The 25,331-nt window shown below is 45.6% G+C and overlaps 1 protein-coding gene across 2 annotated transcripts in view; it reads right to left on the reverse strand.

The window, feature by feature from the left end:
* The window catches only part of SBF1 (SET binding factor 1), a 1,592,200-nt gene that overhangs the window by 138,575 nt on the left and 1,428,294 nt on the right, over nt 1-25,331 (reverse strand). For both annotated transcript variants that reach the window (XM_078677863.1, XM_078677862.1), the window contains one exon: nt 2,083-2,294. In XM_078677863.1, coding sequence (XP_078533989.1) covers nt 2,083-2,294 — 212 coding nt within the window. The remainder of the gene's footprint in view (nt 1-2,082; nt 2,295-25,331) is intronic.

Below are 25,331 nucleotides of genomic sequence, written 5' to 3' on the forward strand. Positions count from 1 at the left end.
AGAAGAACAACTTGCAAACATCCAGACCCAACACTAGATGGCAGGAGTAGGCAAAGCATGTGACTTTACAGCTCACATGCCTCAAACATAAGCTAACTTATGCAAATCTGGTATAAGCCACTTCAACATATACATTTTAGGGTCAAGGTACTGGCACTGAAGTCTGATTAGCAGTCCTCAGTGCACTCTCAGTTGAAAAACCAGCAGCATCAGTCCTAAAACTTGAGGGTGACCATACAAAAGTGAGAATTTCCTTACACTATGTCTCCCACTTTTGCTGACATTACGTCAAACACAGAAGGCAGGCGGGAGTCTTCACACCAGGTTACACTGGGACAAGTTGTACAGGTTCATAACTCTGGTATGTATGGAAGGCTACTGGAATGGGAGACACTTAGCCTTCAGTGTAATACATACAACAATAGTTCTGTCAAATCCAATAATTATGTATCTTAAACAATTGATGGTGGCTATAAAACAGTCCTTACATAAGTGAACCAATAACTTTAAGAAAGTAACCCGCTTATAATGGCTGTAATTTCCATAGGTATAATTTATTTTGTTTATAATAGTTAAGAACACTTGATACACAATATGACTCAAACAAGGTGCTCCATATTTTAGTGACACTGTGTGCAGTGCCCATGCAATATGAGAGAGAGTGTAAAAAGCACAAATAAAAATAGTAAATCACATTACGTATGTCCTGGCTACAAAAGTATACAGGTGTACTTCAGCTGGGCGAATACAACAATCACCGTTTTAGTCCCACTCCAGTCACATAGTTCAGGCAAATTATTGTAGACTGTTGACGTTTCGACCAGAAAATCTAACTGGGTCTTTTTCAAGGCAGAAATAGAATACCCCTATAACTGTGAGCTTGATATAAAAAGTGGTTAAAAAAGCTCTAAAAGGTTGGATCCACACGGTATGTAGAGAGATGTGCAGACAACTTCTATTCTTTATTCTACTTCACATCCATGCCAGTGGATCACATTGCGAGTACCTGCCCTTCAATTATTCCCAAAGCTCCAATCCTGGAGAAGACCATTTTAGATGTATAGAATCCAACACATAGGTGTATGGGTTGAAGCGTCAACAATATACAATAAAGTGGTTACAATTCATATTGTGTACACTAGACTAAGCTTTTAGTTTTAAAACAAATATTTAAAATGTATGCTTTGTATTCGTGTTGAGTGTGTTATTCCTTAACAAAAGGGGTTTGACTAGTTTCCCATAACAACTCATGTGATCGATCATTACCTAGAACACATCTTGCTTTGATATTGCGCCGTGGGTTGTGTAAAGGTTGAACTACAACTGGATATCTGATTTGGGTTGGCACAGCAACTAAATCCTTAGTGCCAGGGAGTTTAGAAAACTGACCTCTGCATTTGTAGAAAAACCTAGAAAACGTACCAACACTCCAGGCCAGCGCAGCAATTTTGTGCTTCTGATGCACACATGCACGATATTAAATTTCAGCATGTTGTTCATGGTGGATTCCCTGCCCCTTACCTCCTCCGTTGAATGGCGCTGTGCATGTTGGCTCCACCACATCTCCTGCGAGGGGCTGGGGAGATTGGCTCGGAGAGGAAAGAGGAGTAATCTCAACTGTATGTTCCACTTGCAATATGCTCTTGCCTTAGCCATGCCCAATCGAGCACAGTTGTGTCATCTCTGATTCTCGTGCACAGAAGCCACCATGTCTGACGTCACTGATGTCGCTCGCTAGTTCTTTTTTTGTGTCTGTAATGTTCTCATTAAGCCACTCTGGCTCTGGGTTCAGACTACACCCCTGTTGCTCTGCAGCACTCCGCTCACTGGCTGCACTTCTCTGGACGCTTTAGAAGGGTGGGAAAAGATGTGAACAGACCTCAGGTATTATGGAGCTCTGTTGCAAGCTGCACACACAGCACCCATTATAGCCGAAATTCACTGGGCACATGTTTTAGCCAAGAGTGTGCCCTACAAATTATATTATCACATGACATTGCACTAAGTTTATGAACCTAAAATATATATTTGGGTTTGCGAGTGAATATGCATGTTGCGTTGTGTAGAACTAATAATTTTTACCTATTCTCACTCTCAGACATCTGGAATTGATTGTACAGTGTGTTTGTACTTCTGCGGCCTGCTTGCTTTCCGCTCGCTGGTGTTGAGCTGGCACTGCTGTCACTGTCCAGGCTCAGGTTTAGTGTAGAGCCCACACCAGTTTCTTGAAGGTAAGCGCCAAGAGACCGACGATGGTGAGACATGTTGGATGACATCAACAGGGTTTTTGACACCTGCCAAAAAAATGGAAAGAACATTGGACACCAAAATACAAAGGTGGGCACAGAACCTGCAGTACAACTGGGGGAAGAGGAAGAATGGGGATTTGCAGGAAAAGGGGAGGGAAGCTGAAGAGACGCAAGATTGTGACTTGATGTATTGTACAATATTAAGAATCAATAACCCAAGAATACAGGGACAGGTATATTAAAAGGTAAATAAAGGAGACTGGTCAACTGAAATATTGGAGTGAGGTATAATTCTCTCAACTGCATTTGCTTTGAGAGTGATCACTTGAGCACTAATAAAAGACATAGATCTGCACAGAATGTGACAATAAATGTCCCTCAATGAGGAGGGAAAATGAAACTTAACTGTTTGTGGATTGTCATGCTGAACAGCAAAAGCTTTGAACTATCCTGCCATCTAGTGTTAGATTTAAAATACATACAAGAGAACTGGTCTAAATCATTTCAGAGTTTCTACATATGGTGCTTAACCTATTAAGGCTCAACTGCCCAAAACCCCTTATTAGTGTAGAAAACACAAAGTATACAACATAAAGGAAGTACTCCTAATATAGTAAATTCAATCTGATGTATAAGTTATGAGGGACACTTTTACCAGTTACTGTACTAGGATATTAATATGATGAGTTATCTTCTAGATGTATGTATAGTGGTAACAAATGGGCAATCAATTTCACTGGCCTTTACATTTGATTGAGTCTAATTCAATTTTTAACACATCCAGTATACTGATGTCAACAAAAGTACTGAGATACTAGAGGATGTTTATCGCTTACCTGATTGATATAATATGGATTCGTTAACAGCTGACAATGTGTTTTATGGGTTTTTCTTTTTTCTGGTTCCGTGTGGAAAATATTGTTTGACAAAAACTTTATTAGGGTCTTGCGGAATTTTTCCTATGCATGACCCATCACTTTGATTCATTATATGGCGGCCATTTTTGTGGTGGAGTTAAGGTATAATGCAAAATGATATGGAAAGGTAATCGCCACTCCTTGTCTAATATAATGACAAGAGTAGGAATTTGGAGTTCAATTTATGGAGAACCATTGTCCTTTTGTTTCTGTGTATGGAAGATATTGTTTGAACAGGTATATATGCTGAATTTGTGGCCATGAATGACACACTAGTTGGAAGCATTGCAAAATGGCTGCCATTGTTTAGGTGGGTTATGATAATGTTCAAAGTGATTATGATAGCATACAATCCACTCCTTGTTGTCCGATGTTATGGCTGAAGTAGGAATTTGTAATTGGATGTGTTGAAATCCGTTATCAATTTGCGTGGGAGGATTACTGGCAACCTATCCTATCCTATCCTTATTAGACATGTTTGTGCTATTGATAAAGTAGTACTGAATGTGTACTACAGGCATTTGTATAATAAACTGACATTTGTTTAGGAATTCACGCTGTGTTGATCAAGGTCTATAAACCAATTTTTTTGTGATTTAGGGAAAGCCATTTGGGGAATGATTGATGTTTCAAAATGACAGAGGCCTAACAGGAGCCCAGACATGGTAGGGCGATTGGGGGGTTGGGGGAAAGCAGCCAATCGGACGGAAGGGCAGACATTAAAATATTGGCATCCATTCCATAGTGCTGACATGCCCCGGTTGGAACAGCAGGCTCCCTGCTGGCGTGATTATTGAATGGCCAAATACACGTATATGCTTTTGCATGATATTCGTAGTATGCTTATTTGTTATTACTGTGAATGGGTAGTGAAAGCTAATGGTAAGTTACACATTATTTAGTTTGCGTAATGCAACAGTATGGCTTAATTTGTGCATGGTGCGTTTATACATGAGGGACACAATTTTGACACCCACTGTCTTGATATATATATATATATATATATATATATATCTTTATAGGATAATGGTTTAGATCTTGTGGAACTCACTGCCCCTACAACTACGTTCAGAAGCTAGTCTTCTTCGGTTCCGCAAACTTTTAAAGACTTTTCTGTTTTCTGCTTAACCCCTGCATTATTCTTTGGTAGTGTTATTATCTGGTGAGCGCTGGGATGCCTATTTGGTAACCAGGCGCTATACAAAACTCAGAATAATAATGAATAATAATAATAATAATAATTGGCAGTCATGGGGATTGAGTATTTCCGATCTCTAATATGATGCCCATTTTGTTATAGGTCATCATGTCGTAACCCCACATGAGAGACGCTGGGAAAGAATGTTGTTATATAATGTCTCAATTTGTGTATGGTATGTTTGTATACGAGGAACACACATTTGGCACCCACTGTTCTGTTACACATAGCTATATATATCCAGGAAAAGTCCCTGGCAATGCAGGTCATTTCCACCCCTTCGGGCCGGAGCGAATAACGGGTGCCAGGGCCCGTTCAAATATTTCAGAAAGTGTGCACCAATGATCCCGAAACACACAAATCGCACTCCAGAATCACGTTTCACAGTGTTTTAGTCACAACAGCAACATGTTTCGATGTCACAGCATTCTTCAAAAGCCATTTCGTTTGTGTCCACTCTCCATACATATATATAGTGCACAGTGCTAAATATAAAAGACAGACAATAATTCGAAATGGGGTATGGACATAAAAAACATACTACACCCTTAATTACAATTTGGCCTTTTAAATTGAAAAAGGATGAAGTTGCAAATTATCAAATTGGCTGTTAAGGTGTCTGGTATTCTTAGTTCCTATGCAGAAGTATCTGTTACCATTACATTTTCCACATAAGTGTGCAAATAGTCTCATACTAATAGTCATATATCCAAATATAATATGTAGAATTAATTATAAAAGTGGCTACGTCAAATAATACATTTCCGCCTGTGAATATTTCACCATTACTAAGATAAATTATTGACTAGAAAGAATACCATATGCTTTTCCATACGAGGTCTCTGAGGGCAGCTAGAGCAGAGGGCTTAAAGCACACGTGCGCGATACTCGTTGCACCCAGAGACCTTGTATGGAAAAGCATACGGTATTCTTTGTAGTCAATAAAGAGATTTTGTCTTAGTGATGATGAAATTGTTAAATAAAATACTCACAGGCGGAAATGTATTACTTGATGTATCCATCTTTATAATTAATTCTACATATTATATTGTATATTATATTTTGATATATGAATATTGCTATGAGATTATTCGCACACTTGTGTGGAAATGGTAACATATACTTCTGCATAGGAAAGAAGAATACAAAACACCTTAACAGCCACTTTAATAATTTGCAATTTTCAATTTAAAAGCCCAAATTTTAATTAAGAATGTAGTATGGTTTTTATGTCCATACCATATTTTTAATTATCTGTCTTTTATGTTTAGCACTGTGCGCTATATGTATGGAGAGTGGTCACAAACAAAATGGCTTTTGAAGAAGACCTTGAGGTCGAAACGCATTGCTGTTGTAAATAAACTCTGGAGTGCGATTTGTGTACATAGGGATTGTTGGTGAACCTTTCTGAAATATATATATATATATATATATATATATATATATATATATATATATATATATATATATATATATATATCCCTCTGCTCCAAAACACCAGCCGGTAGCACACGCGAGCGGGTGCACAACGAACGGGGGTGTACCCGTTAATAATGTCCAAGCTCCAAAACATCCAAGGGTATTAACCCATAAAGAAAGTAGCACTCTCAGGGGTAGTTCCACCAAAGATTTTATTTCGGGAACATTACAGCAACGACGCGTTTCGCCATAGGGCTTCTTCAAATTGTGCAAGGAGCCGCGGCGCCTGTCTGCCTATAAAAACGTCACCATTATATCAAAAAGCAAGGAAGGACTATAGTACATATTTACAAAAGGCCGCCATCTTAACATGTAGTAGCTCATATAGCAGCAATGCAGGTTAACGATTCCCTAATGGTTGGCCCAGTTATAAACACTATATATATATGTACATGGAAAAATGATTCCAAAATCCATAAAACCCTGGATGGGCTAAGTTCATCCTCACTTCACATGCTGCAATTACTCCCAAGATGGGATGGTCTTAGGCAGAGTCTTAGTATCAAAAACCGTTATATCTTGCCCTGTATGGGCCGGATCAAATCACAGATCTAAAAACATTATCACAAGAATATTCATCTGTACATTGCTAAAATATCATGCAAAATGGATGTATCAAAAAAAGGCAATTAAGAAATTACAGGTACATCAAATGAATCTCGAAAGTATCAGGTCCCTATGCATCAGCCTAAATGTACTGCTAGCTCTTCATGCATGTTAAGACCTTTGGGATTTTTGCTCTGCATATCTATAATATACCTGGATTCCAGACGTCTGAGTTTTAATAGTCTGTCACCCCCTCTGATGTTAGCAGGCACACTGTCAAGGCAAACATAGGACAACAGGTCCCTGTTGCTGCTATGCTTCCTTTCGAAATGCCTTGCTACGGGGTAAGATTCATCCTTCTTGGCGATCGCACGCATATGCTCCAAAATGCGCAGCTTTACAGCATTAGTCGTGCTGCCTATGTAATTTAGGCCGCACGGACAAGTGAGACAATAAATTGCATAAGGCGTGGAGCATGTTAGAAATTTCATAATCCGTTTAGGATTCGCCAAACCAGGTATTTTATAGGTGAGTGTACGCTTGCTAAATTTGCAAGCCTTGCAGCGGCCACAAGGGTAAAAACCATTAAGAGCAGGTAATTTAGGGGTTTCTCCAGATTGGAGAAAATGACTTGAGACCAGATGGTCTCTCAGGGATCTCGCCTTCCTGAAGGTGACTAAGGGGTTGGTGGGTAGATCGACTTTTATGATGTTATCAGACAAAAGAATATTCCAATTCTTTTTAAAGATTTTCTTAATAAGCCCTGCATTTTGAGAGAAAGTGGTGATTAACCGGAACGTCCCATTCCTTGTTTTCGCACTCACTTTGGGTTTCAACAGCTCAGATCTTTTCTTTCTCTTAACTCTCTCATAGGCTCGTACGAGTACAACATCATTATACCCCCTTATTTTAAATCTGGTCAGGCTAGCATCCGCCGCCTTCTCAAAGTCTTCATCCTTGGAATTATTCCTTCTTAGCCTTAATAGTTCCCCATAAGGAATACTGTCAATTAATTGACGAGGATGACCACTAGCAGCACAGAGCGTGGAATTCCCCGCGGTTTCTTTTCTGTACAATTTAGTCTGCATTTTCCCATCTGTGTCAATGTAAACAGTAAGATCTAAATAGTTTACTGAAGTGTTACTGATCTGACCAGAAAACCTTAGATTTACGTTGTTATTGTTTAGAACATCAACATATGTGCCGGCTAATTCTATGGTGGAATCTAGGATGATGAACAAATCGTCGATATAACGATGCCATCCTATGATTCGATTATTCCATTCTTGATTAGCACTGCTCCAGGCCACCTGCTCCTCCCACCAACCTACGAAAAGGTTCGCAAAGCTAGGAGCGGAGCAGGCGCCCATCGCTACTCCAGACACTTGCCTATACAGCTGTTTTCCAAATAGGAATATATTGTTATTGAGGCTGAATGTCATGAACTCCAGTAACATTTTGTTGTGTTCATAAAACCGTGCAGGTCGTTTGTCTAGAAAGCTGGCCATAGCTGTCAAACCATCCCCATGTGCAATACACGTATACAAACTAGTGATGTCAAGGACCATCATGCAATAACTGGTTTTCCACTTCACTTCATTAATACAATTCAGAAAATGCTTAGTGTCTCTTAAATAGGACTTCAAGGACATGACCAAAGGGGAAAGAAAGGAGTCCACATAAATAGAAAGATTCTCTGTTACACTCCCATTGGAAGCTACAATGGGACGGCCCGGTGGATTAAGCATATCTTTGTGAACCTTTGGGAGGTAATAAAATGTGGGGATCACAGGACTAAGACATCGCAAAAATAAATGTTCATCAGTGCTGAGCATATTCAAATGATACCATTTTAATATCATGTCATGGTATACACTAACACTTTGATTATAAACTTTCTCGTTCACAGTCATATAGGTGTTAGTGTCGCCCAATAGACGTAAAGCCTCCGTTTCATATTGGGTAGTAGTGAGCAGGACAATATTTCCCCCTTTATCTGAAGGCTTACATACTATCCCTGCATCTTCGCTCAGAGTTTTTAAAGCTACCTGTTGATGTTTGGTAAAGTTCCCTCTTACTGGTAGGAATTTTTTCGTGTTTCTCAGTCTCGTTAGATCCCTCAACACAGCTTCAGAGAAGGTGTCTATAGCATCAGCTGCCATCATCGGCATAAAGGTAGAAGCTGGTTTAAAGCCACTAGCTCCACCCTTCTGTTGTACATCACATATTTCCAACATCTGGGTATTGGTTACATCACCCTCCCTTCCTATGTTGATTTCCTGATGTAGACCCTCCATAGTTCTCAAACCTCCCAAGTCACTACATATCAATTCTCTAGGCTTAATGTTTGTGGTCAACGTAGTTTGTTCACAATGTGGTTTCAACGTAAAAAATGTATGCAGTTTAAGTTTTCGTGTGAACTTGAAAACGTCGATCCTAGTCTGCGCAAATTCAAAGTTTCTGCGTGGGCAGTAGGATAACCCTAATCTTAATATGGATTCTTCTTCTTTATTCAACACTTTGTTAGTCAGGTTGATGATGGTCAAATTATCCGAATCCACTTTCAATTCTTCTTCTTGTAAAAGGGTTTCTTGCTGCGTGTGACAGGTGGGGATCCTAGTGGGTTTCTTCCCACCACCCCCCCGCCGCGTTTTCCTCTTGCCCCTTGGTTGTCCGGAGGCTTTCCCCGGCCTCCCTCCAATTGTTGTTTGCGCATAACTTTGTACTCTACATGAAAAGGAGAAACATCATCAGTGCCATCTTCGCTTGCCACTTCTTCAGCGGTGGCATCTGATTCCGATGTCACGGATTCAGCAGTTACTGGTCCAATGACCTTTGTTCTCAGTTGTCTCCTGGTGTGGTCATACTTTTTAGCGAAGGTCAGGACTCTTCCTGTTTGATAATCGTTCTCGTCCCTTTCAAATTTTTCTTCTTTGCGCTGTTTGATTTTTTGTTCATATTTTTTTAGGCGTTTTTTCATCTGTTCACGTTTTTCTTCCAAGTTTACTTGGTCTTCCTCCTTCGTTAAATCATTCTCGAGATCTTTGATCTGTACCAATGCCTTTTCTCTGTCACTCCAAGCAAAGCGTACTAATATTATTAAGCTCCCTTTGCATGATGCTGCTGTATGTTCAGCCCATGCATCAAGCAACTGTGGATCAGGGTTCTCGTACGCTGGAATAGTGTATATCCTCAGGCCTCTGGGGACACGGTCCACATCAATATAATTTTGTAGGGATGTGGCTTCCCACCATTTCCTGACTTCCCGTTCGTATAAACGTTCCAGTGCAATCAGTTTGGTGTTCAATGTTGTATTGGCCCCACTGCCTTGACCTGTGCTTGTTTTCTGTGCCCCATCCACTTTTTTCTTGTTTTTAAACATGCCACGTTCGGCTTCGCGCCTCTCAGCCTCGTCAAACATGATAACGGTAGCGCAGCCGCAACTACCACGATGTAACTGCTGTTTCTCCCCCTTCGCTCTGAGTAAATGCCAAAATTCAAAGTCTATAGTATATAGTCTTTGTTGCGCTCACCGGGCCTTACCCGAATGTAACAGGATACCGTTCAAACTCTGCATCCAAAACCGGGTTACGGCAAAGCGGGAACTCCTCAGAAGGCAACTCGGTGCAACCGATGAATAAATTCCTCTGCTCCAAAACACCAGCCGGTAGCACATGAAGGGCTAGCAGTACATTTAGGCTGATGCATAGGGACCTGATACTTTCGAGATTCATTTGATGTACCTGTAATTTCTTAATTGCCTTTTTTTGATACATCCATTTTGCATGATATTTTAGCAATGTACAGATGAATATTCTTGTGATAATGTTTTTAGATCTGTGATTTGATCCGGCCCATACAGGGCAAGATATAACGGTTTTTGATACTAAGACTCTGCCTAAGACCATCCCATCTTGGGAGTAATTGCAGCATGTGAAGTGAGGATGAACTTAGCCCATCCAGGGTTTTATGGATTTTGGAATCATTTTTCCATGTACATATATATATAGTGTTTATAACTGGGCCAACCATTAGGGAATCGTTAACCTGCATTGCTGCTATATGAGCTACTACATGTTAAGATGGCGGCCTTTTGTAAATATGTACTATAGTCCTTCCTTGCTTTTTGATATAATGGTGACGTTTTTATAGGCAGACAGGCGCCGCGGCTCCTTGCACAATTTGAAGAAGCCCTATGGCGAAACGCGTCGTTGCTGTAATGTTCCCGAAATAAAATCTTTGGTGGAACTACCCCTGAGAGTGCTACTTTCTTTATGGGTTAATACCCTTGGATGTTTTGGAGCTTGGATATGGAGATATATATATATTACCTACTGGCGGTCGCCAGTAGGTATATATAGTTAGGATTTTTTCTCTATGGGATTTTTGAAAATTCTATGTCTAATAACTTTGGCGTTTGTGGACGGAATTGGCTGAAATTTTCAGGAAAATGGAACATTTTAGCGCCCGGTACGCGCACCGGGGAGCGTACGGGGGAGCGTACCATGGAGATTAAAAATGACAGACTTTTTAAAAAAAAAAAAAAGCATCTTTTTATAAATTGGAGGTAGTTCTGAAAAGACCTTTTTTTTTATTTTGTTGTTTTATATATATTTTTTTGTTTTTGTTGTTTTATATTTTTTTTAGACTTTTTAAAACAATTTTATATTTTTTTGGGATTTTTGTCAAGGGAAAAACAAAAACAAGGATTCCAAAACTGCTCAACAGGAGCAAAAAAATAGAAAATTTAGGGACTGGAAGAGCAGCGGTGTTGCTGTTTCTTTAGGGCAATGAGTTCAACACTCTGCTCCCCATAGCAGAGCAGTTCGTCACACTCCGTGCACAAAAATTTGATGCCTGCAAACACCGGCTGAATGTTAGGGACCATTCTTCCACGGGGTGGTCCCGAAGGTGTTGCTCCACCAGTGGAGGTGCTGCCGCCATCTGTGGGTACATTCCGTGCCAGCTCTCTGACACTCTCCCTGGCAAAGTTGTTAGGGTGTCTTCTTTTCACATGCCTGATCAAATTAGCATTCCCAAAACTATATTTTTTCAGAGGATTGCCTCTGGATAAACTACTCCCACATTTTTTGCAGGTTACTTTGGGAGCGTTGACTTTTTTCTGTCCTTCAGGGATGTCGTAAAATTTCCAGATGAAATGGGTTTTTTTCTTTTGCTGAGGAGGGTCCTCATCTAAAAATCCATCTGAATCACTGCTGGATGACTCTCTTGCAGCCATTGCTTCAGATCAGAAAAGTAGGAGATAGAGTAGACAGAACAGCTCTTGCTCTCTCCAAGTACAAAGCAATAGTGAGAGAAATGGGTGGGTTTCACACAATTTGAAAAAAAAAAGTTCTGAACCAATGAAAAGTGTTATTTTAAAGTCACATGGTTTGACGCGCTTACGCTACGCGCCCCGGGGCGCGTCCCGGGCGTGTATCGTAAGCGCATCGGGGCGCTTACGTTGCGTGATCGTATGCGCTTCCGGGTGCGCTTACGCAGTGCGTCATAAGACGCATCTCGCGGCTACGCGATACGTGTCTTATGACGCAAGGCGTGGCGGCTACGCGATACGTCACGATGTTGTTTTCGTTCGCGGCAATAGTGTTGATCATTAGCTATATGACTAACTATATGGGTTGATTAGTTGGCCAAGTATTTGTATGGGAGACTGAGTGTGTGTGTGGGTGTCTGGGAGGTGTATGACTCTGTGCATAGATGTGTGAGCAGTTGATTCACTAGATGTATGGGTTCAAAAGTGCATGTAGAAACAGCTGTATGGGCGGTTTACTGTGTGCATGAGTGTATTGGTGAGTGAATGGATATCTCAGTGCTACATGTCAAAGTAAGTACATATGTAAAACACAGTACATGTGGTAGTTGACATATATAAATAACTGTGCATAAGAGCCAGTGAATGTGTGAGTGGCTGTATGGATTATTGTGAACTTGTATCAGGGATTGTATAACAGAGTAAATATGTGTTATTATATGTTTCAATAAGTAAGGTGTGTTTAACTATATAGTTGAGGAAATGGAGGTGTGATTGATTCTTTGCAAGACTGATTAGGTGTGTGAGTAACTCCATGGATGAGTGACTGTCTGTGAGTGTCTGTTTACACTGAGTGTATCTAAGGTTATATTAGAGTCTGAAGAGGTTCATCGTATCATCACATGAATGATGTCATGAGTAATGTCAAATGAGATGTCATCAGTGATGTCATCAGTGATGTCATCAGTGATGTCATTTGAGATGTCATCAGTGATGTCATCAGTGATGTCACTGACCATGTCATGAATGATGTAATATGTGACATCATCAGCAGTGGATTGCGGGTGCGCGATATATAGTGAGTATAACTAACTATATATGGAATTTCAATGGTTTTGTGTGAGTAAAATAAGGTTTTGTAAATGCTAATTCCTAACTATATATGGTCTATAACCTATGGTTTTTTCAGTGAATATATATATATATATATATATATATATATATATATATATATATATATATATATATATATATATATATATATATATATATATATATATATATATATATATATATATATATATATATATATATATTTTATTGGATAAGGCTTTGACCCTGCCAAGAAATCCCCAGGTGAGGAGTTGAAGAGGTCTGATGTGCAGTGGACATGTGCTTGCCATTGAAGCAGAGGTGGGGTAAGGTGGAGGTGTGTGCATAGGCATTGGTGTCTACCTCGGGTTGAGCAGCAGCAGCAGCTGACATTAGGCCAATTCAGCTTGCTTTCCCGGAGGTTTTCCCTTAAGACCCCGATATCTCCCCAGCCTCACCCCTCTGGTGTTTGCAGGACATCACATACACCGTTTGTGACAAAGACTAATGATCATCACTGTCTGGTCCTCCTAAGAGTTTTTCCCCAGGGCTCTCTAGCCTGATTACAGCATCCGCCACTTCTCAGCTTCTAAGGCTGCCCTTGTCAACATCTCAGAGCTCTGTAGTACCAGGTAACTCTCAGAAGCCCAAGAGACCATTAAGGCATTTAACATGCCCCTCCCCTGGGTTCACCCAATGGCATCCTTCTACATGGGCGGATGAGGCGGCTCTCCAAACAGCTGACTGTATGGTCTGAAGGTCTAAAGGTCCTTCTCCGGGATCTCAGCAGTTGACTCCACTGTGGCTGTTTCAGCACTGTCCTGGGCATAGTCATGGGCAGAGCCAGGCACTCCCAACCATATCTTCGGATCCCCATCACCGATCCTTACTGCTACCCTCATCATCAGGCCCAACAATGTGCAGGCTCAATGTCCTCCCTTTAAGACAGCAACTGGCGGGAAAGGTAGGAGACTTAAGTTATTCAATATTCTCAAGAACATCTGAGGGAGAGTATAATACAATCAGGTAAGATCCTTGGGGTTACCAAACCAACCCAAGCAAAAACAGCAAGGGGCAAAGCAAATGTAAAAATAAAAACAAGACAACTAATATAGGCTCCCCTAAAGACGAACTGCGGGAGGGAGAGGGGATTAATGCCATTCTGAGTCTGGAGGGAATGATCCCCACTTCATCTGCGGCAATTAAAAAATGAGAATTACTGACTTTTTAAAACCTCTGATGACCACCGAAATTGCCATAGCCGCATTCCATGACCAGCCCACCAACTGCCAACAAGCAAGCCTTCAAGCAAGCAAGATGCTCCCCCCAACCAATGCGCACTGGAGGGCCCCTGCTTGGTAGGCCATTGCCAACACAAGCACTAACTAGTTTATTCACCTGGACCCCGCGCTGGGCTCTCTACCAACACCAGCGGATCCGAGGCACCTGACGGAAGGACAATAAAGCTACCCGAGGAAGGAGGCAATGCTCTAGAAGGGGTAAGTCCTAGAAGAAACCCCTCGCTGTGGCCTCATAATAACAGCGGAGGCCATGGGGAGGTTATCGATACTTCCCCGGCATTGGTGGACAATGAAAACGAGCCAGCCAATCCGCTCCTGTTACAGGAGTTAGTGTCTTCGGGCTGTCTGATTCAAGCCTAAGCAGGGCCCATAAGAGACGGGCAATGGGGGACTATAGCACAAGTTACTTACCTTCGGTAACAATATATCTGTAAGAAACAGTAGTTAGTGTTAGATTCCTTACCTTAGGATATCCCTAGGCGTCAGACTGTATCCGAAATTCTTTGCGTAGCAGTACCCCTGCGTGTAGGTAGGCGTCGTCTGCGGCTCCGCGTCCGTCGTCGGGATTACGTCATTGGAGTACTTCGACGCCGCCCTCGCGCGCTGACGTCAGTTCTTATACACAGCTTTTCCATGCCAGGAATACAGAGCCATGAAAAAAAACGACACTGGTGCCATGAAACTAGGGCCCTCAAAGGGAAGAACCTTAACCCTAGATATCGGTTCGCAGAACGGGGAGGATGGGTGAGGCGGTAAGGAATCTAACACTAACTACTGTTTCTTACAGATATATCGTTACTTGTGCATCTGAAAGAAACAGGTTAGTGTTAGATTCCTTACCTTAGAATAGATACCTCAGCAATAACAACCCCGGTGGTGGGTCTGCGAACCAATGATCACACCATAAAGTCCTGGAGAACAGAACAGCAGAAAAAGCCATCGCTCCGGACTTGGCTGCCCAGGCAGTAATGTCTAGCGAACGTGTGCAGCGAGGCCCACGTAGCTGCCTGACAGATGTCCTGCAAGGGGACTCCCCGACCCAGGGCAGTAGTAGCCGCCGTGGCCCGAGTGGAATGGGCACGCAGCCCCACAGGAGGCTACTTTATAGCCAAAGAGTAACATACCTTGATGCACAACACAACCCACCGAGAGATGGTACGTTTGTGCACCGCCCGTCCCTTCTTAGCGCTCACGTAACTAACAAAGAGCTGGTCGCCCACCCGGAACTGGCGTGTGCGGTCCAGATAGAATGAGAGCGCACGTTTTGGGTCCAGACGATGGAGCCTCTCTTCCTCTTTCGAGGGATGCAGAGGCGGAAAGAAGGTGGGCAAGGTGATGGACTGCCCGATGTGGAAGGCTGTGACTACCTTGGGCAGGAAAGAGGGACGCGTCCTCAAGACAACTTTGTCCAGATGGACAGAAAAGAAAGGAGGTTTGGAAGAAAGAGCCTGGAGCTCACTCACTCTCCTGGCAGAGGTGATGGCAACCAGGAAGGCAGTCTTAAGAGTGATAAGACGAAGAGGGCAATTGTGAAGTGGCTCGAAAGGAGCGCACATCAAATAAATAAGAACAAGGTTTAAGTCCGACTGAGGCATCACAAAAGGAACAGGAGGAAACAAGTGAGTGATGCCCTTCAAGAATGTATTTACAACAGGGGACTTGAAAAGAGAAGGCTGTTCAGGTAGCCTTATAAAGGCTGAAATGGCAGAGAGGTAGCCCTTGATAGTGCCGAGAGCAGAGCCCTGCTGGGCAAGAGAAAGAAGAAAGAGTAGAACCTCTGAAAGGGGAGCAGAAAGGGTATCCACAACATTTGCTGTGCACCATGCCACAAATTTGTTCCACCTGCAGGCGTATACCGATTTTGTGGAGGGAAGCCTGGCTGCCAGAATCACATCACAGACCTCAGGAGGCAAGTCAAATGGCCTCAACTGTCGCCGCTCAATCTCCACGCATGGAGGTGGAGACTGGACAGGTTTGGGTGGAGGACCATCCCCTGCTGCTGCGACAGAAGATCCTCCTGAAGAGGCAGATGAATCGGGGGATCGATTGACATGCTGAGTAGCTCGGGATACCAGTATATTCGTGCCCAGTCCGGAGCCACAAGGATGACTTGGGCCTGATCGCGCCTGATCTTCTTCAGCACTCTGGGAAGAAGTGGTATAGATGGAAAGGCGTACAATAGACCGCAGCTCCACTCGCGACGAAAAGCGTCTCAGAGCGAGTGCCGCCTTGGAAATTCCAACGCGCAGAACTGATGACATTGCGTGTTCTCTTCGGTGGCGAATAGATCTAACCAAGGCTCTCCCAACTGCTGAAAGAGACCTTTCGCCATGTCCGAGTTCAGACGCCATTCGTGATCCATCATGCACGGGCGGCTGAGTTCGTCCGCCCTGGCGTTAAGGGAACCTGCCAGGTGTTGAACCACCAGGTTGACGCCCTGGTGTTCCAGCCATTGCCAGAGGCGCAGAGCCTCCTGACAAAGGGTCCACGACCCCACCCCGCCCTGTTTGTTGCAGTACCACATGGCGGTGGTGTTGTCTGTGAACACCTGCACTACACTTCCCCGTCAGAGGGAAGGAATGCCTTCAGTGCAAGTCGGATCACCCGCAGCTCCAGAAGTTTGATATGGAGCTGGGACTCCGCCGGAGAACAGAGGCCTCTGATCTCCGCCTCTCCCATGTGGCTCCCCCAGCCCAGGAGGGACGCATCCGTCACTACTACGTGCTCCGGTTGGGGTAGGGAGAGGGATCTGCCGTTGACCCAATCACAGTCCGTGAGCCACCACTACAACTGTCTCGCAGTGCCCTCCGAGATCGGGACATGGTTGGACAGGTTGCCCTGATGCTGGGCCCACTGAAACTTCAGGTCCCACTGCAAAGCCCGCATCTGCCACCTGGCGTGATGCACCAGAAGGATGCAGGAGGCCATCAGCCCCAGAAGCCGCAGCGTCAACCTGACCGAGACTCGGGATAAAGGCCGAAAGATCGGAATCAGAGTCTGAATATCCCGAACCCACTGTTCGGGAGGATAAACCCGAAACTGCGCCGAGTCCAGAACCTCTCCGATGAAGAGGAGCTTCTGAGGGGGACACAGGTGTGACTTCGGCCCATTGATGGAGAACCCCAGCAGGTGCAGGAGGTCGGCCGTAGTCTCGAGGTGGCTGACGACTGTCTGGGGCGAGCCCGCCTTCAACAACCAGTCGTCGAGATAGGGGAAGACGGACACCCCTAATCTGCGCAGATGGGCTGCGACCACCGCCATCACTTTTGTGAACACCTGAGGGGCGCTGGTAAGGCCGAAGGGGAGCACGGTAAACTGGAAGTGCTCGCGGCCTACCATGAACCGCAGGTAACGCCGGTGTGCCGGCAGGACGGGGATGTGAAAATATGCAAGTCCAACGCTACCATCCAGTCTTCTGGGTATAGGGCAGCTAAGACCTGAGCCAAAGTCAGCATCTTGAACTTCTCCTTCCGGAGGAAGCCGTTGACGTTCCGCAAGTCCAAGATAGGGCGTAGGCCACCTTTGCCCTTCTTGGGAACCCGAAAGTAGTGGGAGTAACAACCACACCCTACTTCTGACCCAGGAACGTGCTCGATGGACCCCTTGGCCAAGAGGGCCGTAACTTCCTCTTGCAGAAGTTGCAAGTGATCCCCGACACGCGGTGGTACTGCGGTGGCATGGCTGGAGGGGTTGCCTCGAAGGGGAGGGAGTAGCCCCTTTGGACGATTTGCAGCACCCCACCTGTCCGATGTGATGGAGCCCCAGTGGAGGGGGTGTTGGCGAACCCTGCCCCCCACTGGCGTCGAATGGGCCTGAAAGCTCGGACTAGGAAGGCTTTGAGGCGGATGCTGTGGGGGTGGATGTGGACTGGCCGCGCCGCTGTCCCCGCCACGGCGGTTACCACTTCCGCTGCCGCGCTGGATGTTAGTCTGCGGCCCGTGGCTGGCAGGACGTGAGGGGGTGCCCCTTCCTTGGCCACGAAAAGAGCGAAAGGCAGAAGTTTGCTGGCGCTGGCCCGACAGGCCCAAGGACTTGGCCATAGCCCTGGAGTCCTTGAAACGCTCAAGCGCACTGACTGCCTTGTCGCCAAAGAGGCGACGGCCATCAAACGGCATGCCCATGAGGGAATTCTGAACAGCAGGCGAAAAGTTGGCGGACCTCAGCCAGGCGTGGCAGCGAACCGCCACCGTCGTGGAAATCGCCCTGCCCACGAGTTCATGGTATCCCGCCCACATCGGATAGAATACCGTGCTGCATCCCGCCCTTCCGCAAGTGCTTGAGCGAGTTTGAGAGAGTGGGTATAACGGCCCAAAAGGCAAGCGGTGTTGACCGACCGCAACCCCAAACTAAGTGAGGAGAACAGCTTCTTACCAAACTGCTCATACATTTTGGATTCCCGATCAGATGGTGCAGTCGGGAATGCGGTCTGGGAGTTAGAGGCCTGGATAACCAGGCTCTCGGGGGTGAGGTGGGTGGACAGAAAGCTAGGGTCGCCCGGGGCCGGGCGGTGGCGCCTGGCCACGTTCCGATCTACAGGGGGACCTGTAGCGGGCTTGGACCAAGTGCCCAACAGAATGTCAGTAAGGGCCTCATTAAACGGCAGTAGAGGCTCCGAAGAGCTTGCCTGCGGTTTAAGGACCTCGGTGAGGAGGTTAGTCCTCACGGCCGCGACGGGGAGCTCAAGACCCAAGGCATTGGCCACCCTTGTCAGAACCACACTGTAAGCAGCCCCCTCCTCCCTAGCCACGGTAGGAGGGGAGACAAAGCCAGTGTCCAAACCACTGGCCTCCCCCCCTAGATCCATTGCCCAGTCCTGATACGACTGGCACTCTCGTGCCAGAGGGTCCTCAGACCCCTCCCAATCCCCCTCGCCTCCCATCTCCTGATAGTCAGGTTCAAAGGATGGGGCCGGATCATAAAAGAATTGCTCTTCTCTCGGCGTCGAATGTGGCGTTGAGCGACGCCGGTCCGACGCCGGATCCGGACCGAGGGAGGGACCGGGGACGACGTCGTCCGGGGTGACACCCTGTGGGTCGGTGCTGGCGGAGGGGTCGTAAGGTTGACCAGCGGCAACCCGGATCCGGTGGGGCACTGCGGCGTCGGGACCGAAGTCGTCGCCGTGGCTGAAGCACCCGGCTTGCTTGGGCTCCCAGTCGGGGCCGCGAGGCACGAAGGCGCCACAGCAGGCCCCGACGGAGGAGAGAGCGACCTCATGGCCATGAGGAAGGCATCGATCTCCTCCGGCGTCACGTTCAGCCCAGGGACCGGCGGGTATGGAGCTGGCAGCTGCGGCTCCGGTGGAGCCGCGTGGGCGGTGTTGCCCGAACCGCCGACCGCATCGCGCAACCGTCGGGGGGAGTCGGAAGAGCGAGGTCGTCTCCTCGACTTCTTGTGCCTCTTACCTGAGGACTTGGAGCCCGACGAATGGTGTTGACTAGCCGAGCTGCGATGACTGTGGCCCCGCGACCGGTCCTTCGACCTCCTCCTCGACCTGGACCATGAACGGCGAGAGCCGACTGCCGGAGCTCGAGGCACTGACGGGACCGCTCCCGCCTAGCCTTCGACGTCAAGGCCCGGCAGTCGGGGCAAGACTTGTCGTCATGGTCGGCCCCAAGGCAATACAGGCACTGGCGATGGGGGTCGGTAACCGACATCAGCCGGTTGCAATCGGCACAGGACTTGAACCAGGGCATCCCTACCAGCACCGATAGTCTTACGACTCGAAACAGGATCAAAAAGATCGAAAAAATCAGTCAAAAAGTGACTAAGGAGTACTGCTTTTTCAGGATCTGCGCTTGCTGGCGCGGAAAAAAGAAGAACTGACGTCAGCGCGCGAGGGCGGCGTCTAAGTACTTCGTCATCCCGGCGCCAACGACGGACGCGGAGCCGCAGACGACGCCTACCGACGCGCAGGGGTACTGCTACACAAAACTTTCTGGATCCAGTCTGACGCCTGGGGATATTCTAAGGTAAGGACTCTAACACTAACCTGTTTCTTTCAGATATCATTTGTTAACTCCTATAGTTATCCTTCACCAAATCATACTCGTCATCTGAGCAAGCATCTCAAGCCCACCTGGAGTCGGCTCCTTTAGCCCAACTTAAGGGAAATTCCTGGGAATCATCTCCTTTTCCACTGAGGCAAACGGGACTGGGGCAAACGCAATGTGGGGATGATAGCGAGGCTGCAGAGGCTGAAAGCTTGACCTAGGGATCAGTTCATGTTACTCCAGTGGATGTTTTATCGAAGGACAGCATAAATGGCAGTGTTGCCCACCCCACACCACCGACAACAGTGTTAAGGGATTCTCTCCTACACAACTTGGACACGATTTCATCAACCCTCAAATTTCACTCTGACAAACTGGAGCTTCAGGTTGATCTCCTTAATATTTTAGCTGTTCATGTAATGGGCTGTGATAACAAATTAAAGACTTTCAGTGAAATTATTCTGAGTGCAGGCCGATCCCACGACTAGTTATCATTCTTGCTCGTGCTCAACCACACTTGACCTCCTCTCCCCTGTCCTGTCAGAACTTTCTGCCATTCTGGAGGAGGTCATAGGCTCTAGCTTCTTGAAGGAAAATGGCCCCCACCACTCCCAAGACACGCTGCTCAGAGGAGCCTATATCGGAGGCATAAATGGCATCATGATCACACAATAACCCCTCTACAAATCAGCAAGACACTGCCCATCCCCGGGAATCTCAAGTGAGTCCTGGGCCCTTAATTTGTGCCTCGCTGTCCTCATGTTCCAAGAACCAGGTATACCATGTACCCCCTGCACCTTAAAGGTTACTCTCAAAGAGGGAGAGCAAAAGGCTGAGGAAAGCAAGAAAGAATCAGGGCGTTCAGCTTACTCGAGGCTGACACGGTCTTACCTGTTCACCCAATACTTAGCTCCCTGGCTCAGATTGTAGTATCAGCTTTTCCATTATCCACTCCAACAGAGAACATGCTGCCACAGGTAAGGCTGAATTACACCATTTTTCAACCAGCTGCTGTCTTAAAGTCCCCCAACTTCCAGTGGGCAGATATTCATAATAAAGAGACTACCAGCTCACAGGCTCTCTCCCAGTGTTGCTCTTCTTCACAGTCTGACTCACCATGTAAAGTCCTCGATGGCAAAGACAGAACCGCTCCATCTTCTACCATCCAGATCCTGTGATATACCCTTTCCTTCTTCGGAGAGGGCTGCGTCAAACACTGAGCTAGCTGTCCACAACTACTTCGATTCAGAGGTAGTCTCCTAAAACACTGTTTTTAGAGGGGGTATGTTTGAAGGTAAATGCATAAACATGGACTAGCTCAGCGGTACCACAGTAAACACCCATCAGTCAAATCAATCTAAGGACAGCAATGAGAGGGACTATAATAAAGAAAGATAGGGAAAGTATATTCATGGTACAAGGTACCCAAACATAGTTCTCAGTTTCCAAAGAACTGCCACAAACCCACTTCAAGAGTTGCAAGAATTATTGATTCCATATAAAAGCTCCCATGCTCCAGGTTTTGACAAAACATGTTGGGTCGGGAACCACTGTATAGAATAAATAATTCTTGCAACTCTTGAAGAGTGTCTGTGACCGTCATTTGGAATCAGAGAAATTTGCTTGGATTTAAGGGGCTTCCTGAACCAGTTACAGACTGCTGTCGCTTGGGGCTTGAGGACACAGGGATACTGCTGTCTATTTTGTGAAAAAAGAAAAAAAAAGATGCATCTCTGTGAGAAATTGCCTCTTTTGTATGGTTAGCCCCCACTTTTTGCCTGGTTGCAAAGTGGTTTCAAATGTGGTGCACAGGGTCCCTGCCAACCAGGTCCCCTATGCCAGTGCTTCCTCCCTAAAAACAAACCCCAAATTGGTACTTCTACCCCTGTAAGTCCTAGGGAAATGGTACCCTGGTTATCCTGGGCATTGGAGCTGAAGAGGGTCCCCTGGTACACCTCTCACTGGGACCATGCCACTGCCCCTGCAGCTTGCATGCCCCTGTGAGGGAGAAAATGACAAAGTTGACATGGCACCCTGCCAGGGTACCATGCCAACCAGCACTGCCTGAAAGCATGGGTAGGCCACCCCTCTGGCAGGCCTCACAGCTCTAAGGCGGGGTGCACTATACCAGAGGTGAGGGCATATCTGCAGGAGCAGATATGCCCCATCAATATTGGGGCAGCCATTCTTTGATATTGTAAGTGCCAGCGAAGCCATAGAGAGTACAAGGGCTGGAAATTCGAGTTCCATAGCACAATGATGGCCTCACTGAACACAGGAGGCCAGTGTGGGATTTATTGTATCATGTACTCATAGGGCACCTCAGAAGTGCCCCCTAAAAACCTACCAACCCTTGTGTGGTCTCTGACCAGCTGTAAGCAGAAAGCCACCAACAGACCTGTTTCTGTATCCCTGGGTAGAGAGTCCCTGCTCTCGGGACCAGAAACTATGCACATCTTGGGCAGAGGTGGCACACCTCCTCCCCCAGGATGGGTCAAAGAGGGAAGCTTCAAAGGCTTGCCGCCTGTGGAATGCGACCCCCAGCCTCTGTAATAGATGGCAGCCCGTGGTTTACTCCCCCACGTTGTGCAGGAAAACCGGTGGAAAAATCTCAAATAAACAGGAGGTATGCCCAACTTTGCCAACCCCACCCCTAAGGTGGGGGTGGCGAGGTGAAGCACAACTTTCAGTCCCTGCCATCTCCAAGATGAGGAGACCCCTCGAATCACGGCTAGGTCTAGTGCAACACAGCAGCGAGGAGCGGCTATCCAGTGATCTGGGCTACCAACTTGCCCCAGTAGGCTTCTTGCTTTGTTGTGGCCCTGTACAGCAAACCGGGGGTCAGCCAACTGACCCTTGGATTCTCTGGCTTTGATTGGGCTCGGGAGACAACTTCTCACCAAGCATGAAACATCAGACAGTCCCTTCTCTTGCTGGTGCAGCAGTTGCAGTCCACAATGGTGCAGCCTTTCTTTGCCAGTTCCTTGGTGCAGCAGGGCAGTCCTCCTTCCAGCCACTAGAGATGCAAATTCTAGGTGACATGGGTACCCTTTTTATCTTCAGACAATGCACTATGGTGAGGATGCGATTGGTAGCCAATGGGCTACCAGGTTCCCTCCCTCTTGATGACCACTTCCTGGGAAGTGTGGCATCTTGGTATCCAAAGATGCACCATTCTAACCAGTCCCAATATGGCGAGATCCCTCTCTTGACACTTAGAGCTCCTTAGCCCACCCCCACAGATGAGGCTACCATGAGGATACACTCCCCTGGAAAAATTGGTTTGACAACTGGCTTCTCCTCTCCTGTCCCCAGCGCCATTCTGTCTGCCTAAACAATAACGTGCCCCTCTCCAAAGTGTTACCCATTTGCACTTCAAAAGCGGCTTCTCCTTTAAAGCTTGCCTTTTCGGCTAACACGCATGTGGATTCCTGCAGGATGGAGGTAACACCTCTCTCTCGTGCAGGCCATAATTGTGTCCTTTCCTGGGAGTTGTAAGCACTTCTCCCCAGGAGGGCAGAAAGCTTTCTGCAGGACAAGCCCCGTATACATCAGTATACAGGCACTGGAAACCTTCTGCAACTAAAGTCGCAACTTCTAAAGTTGCAATTTGCCCACCAGTGACATTAGTTTTGATTTAACCATTAAAACGGATTTAATGCACTGATGCTTCGGATACCAAACAGTACCAACTATAGTAGTCCCATTCAGAAGTCAGCAGGGCTGAGGTCCCAGCCTGGAACTCTGTACTTGCCAATGGGGCTACTAGCATTTCCACAATAAAAACAACAATTTAGGATTTTAAATGCTGGAATATGCAAAAGTACAGGTTCCACTTTTGTAATATACAGTATAAAAATGTGTTAGGCTTGCAATAGAGGTGAAATACTTGCATTAAAAAGGGAGGTTAAGGCTTTGCCATTACTGTAAACGGCAAAGTCGAGTTAGCAGTTTTAAAGTGCCCTTCCAGTCTGCAGTGGCAGACTGGGTGTCATGTTTTACCTTGTTGTACTTGTGGGGGCATACTAGTGATGCAGTCCAAGTGAGAGACTTTAACCAACAGGCCCTAGGAAGCCCTGGTATTATTAACTAAGGACTTACAAGTAAGTTGGGTTATAAAAATTGGGGCCAAGCCAATTAAACATACATCTTTTTAAGGGTTAGAGCGCATGCACTAAGTCCTTTTCTTGGAGGGCTCAGGGCATTTCAGAGCCATTACACCAGTACTTAGTAGCCAAAATGGGAGTAAAAAGTGGGGGGTAAACCGGTTAGATATATATTCAGATCAGCCACTGTTTTCAAGCAGCACGGTAACACAGAACACCAGAATAAATACAGGAGCAATTCCCTCTAATGGGGACAACATTTACTCATATTTCAAAACCCTAGAGAAATTTTAAAAATCTGAACTCACGTAGTGGTGGGAATGTGAATCCCTCCCAAAATATCTGGATGTGGGCAGAGTACCAAGAAAGGCTGCGTATACTAACAATGCCTAGCTACGAGAATCCTAACCCAGAAATGCTTAAGAAATGGGCGGAGCATAATGCCAACAGTCCGGCAGCCGTGATGATAATTCTCCTGAAATATGCACAAATAGACAGAAAGAAATCCTGGCTAAAATTGAGGAATTGAAAGAAAGAATTGAAATAAATGTATTTACATTTATCATTAAGAACATTTAGCTGCTAGACCTGCACTGTATATAGGTTGGAAGAGTGAGACCATGTGTTAGAGTACTGAAGTGGTATGACATGTACCTGTAAGCAGAAAAAGGTGCCATGTTTTAGCTGATATTAATCTCTGATCAATTTTTTATGTGTACTTTGTTGCAGGGTAGAGAATAGGAAGCAAACAAGATTAGACTTGGAAGATGATGTAGAGCATCGATTGATAGTGGTGTATTTAGCCCCAAAATTATCAAAGAGATTGAGCTAAATTGTTCAGTAAGTAGCTTTACTTTTAATTTATAACTCTTATAATTCTATGGTAGACCTTATTGCACTTCTTTATTGTTGCTAGTGCAAAAGAGTTATATATCAGGAAACTCTTTAACTAGGCCTACTAGGCAGGATTGCAAAACTTGGAAATGAATTGTATTTTGTCACCAGTATGATTTTGAAAAAAATGACTATTTATGCAAAATAATGTTTGTTATGCATATTTAATTTTGAAATTTGACATTGGAACTAAATGTTTTATGTTTGTATTTCCTCCATGCACGTTGTGTTGCAATAACATGCGACTATAAATATACTCAAAAAATGGCAGTATAGTGCTGGCAAAG

Source organism: Lissotriton helveticus, chromosome 1_1, assembly GCF_964261635.1.
Source record: "Lissotriton helveticus chromosome 1_1, aLisHel1.1, whole genome shotgun sequence".
Classification (NCBI taxonomy): Eukaryota; Metazoa; Chordata; class Amphibia; order Caudata; family Salamandridae; genus Lissotriton; species Lissotriton helveticus.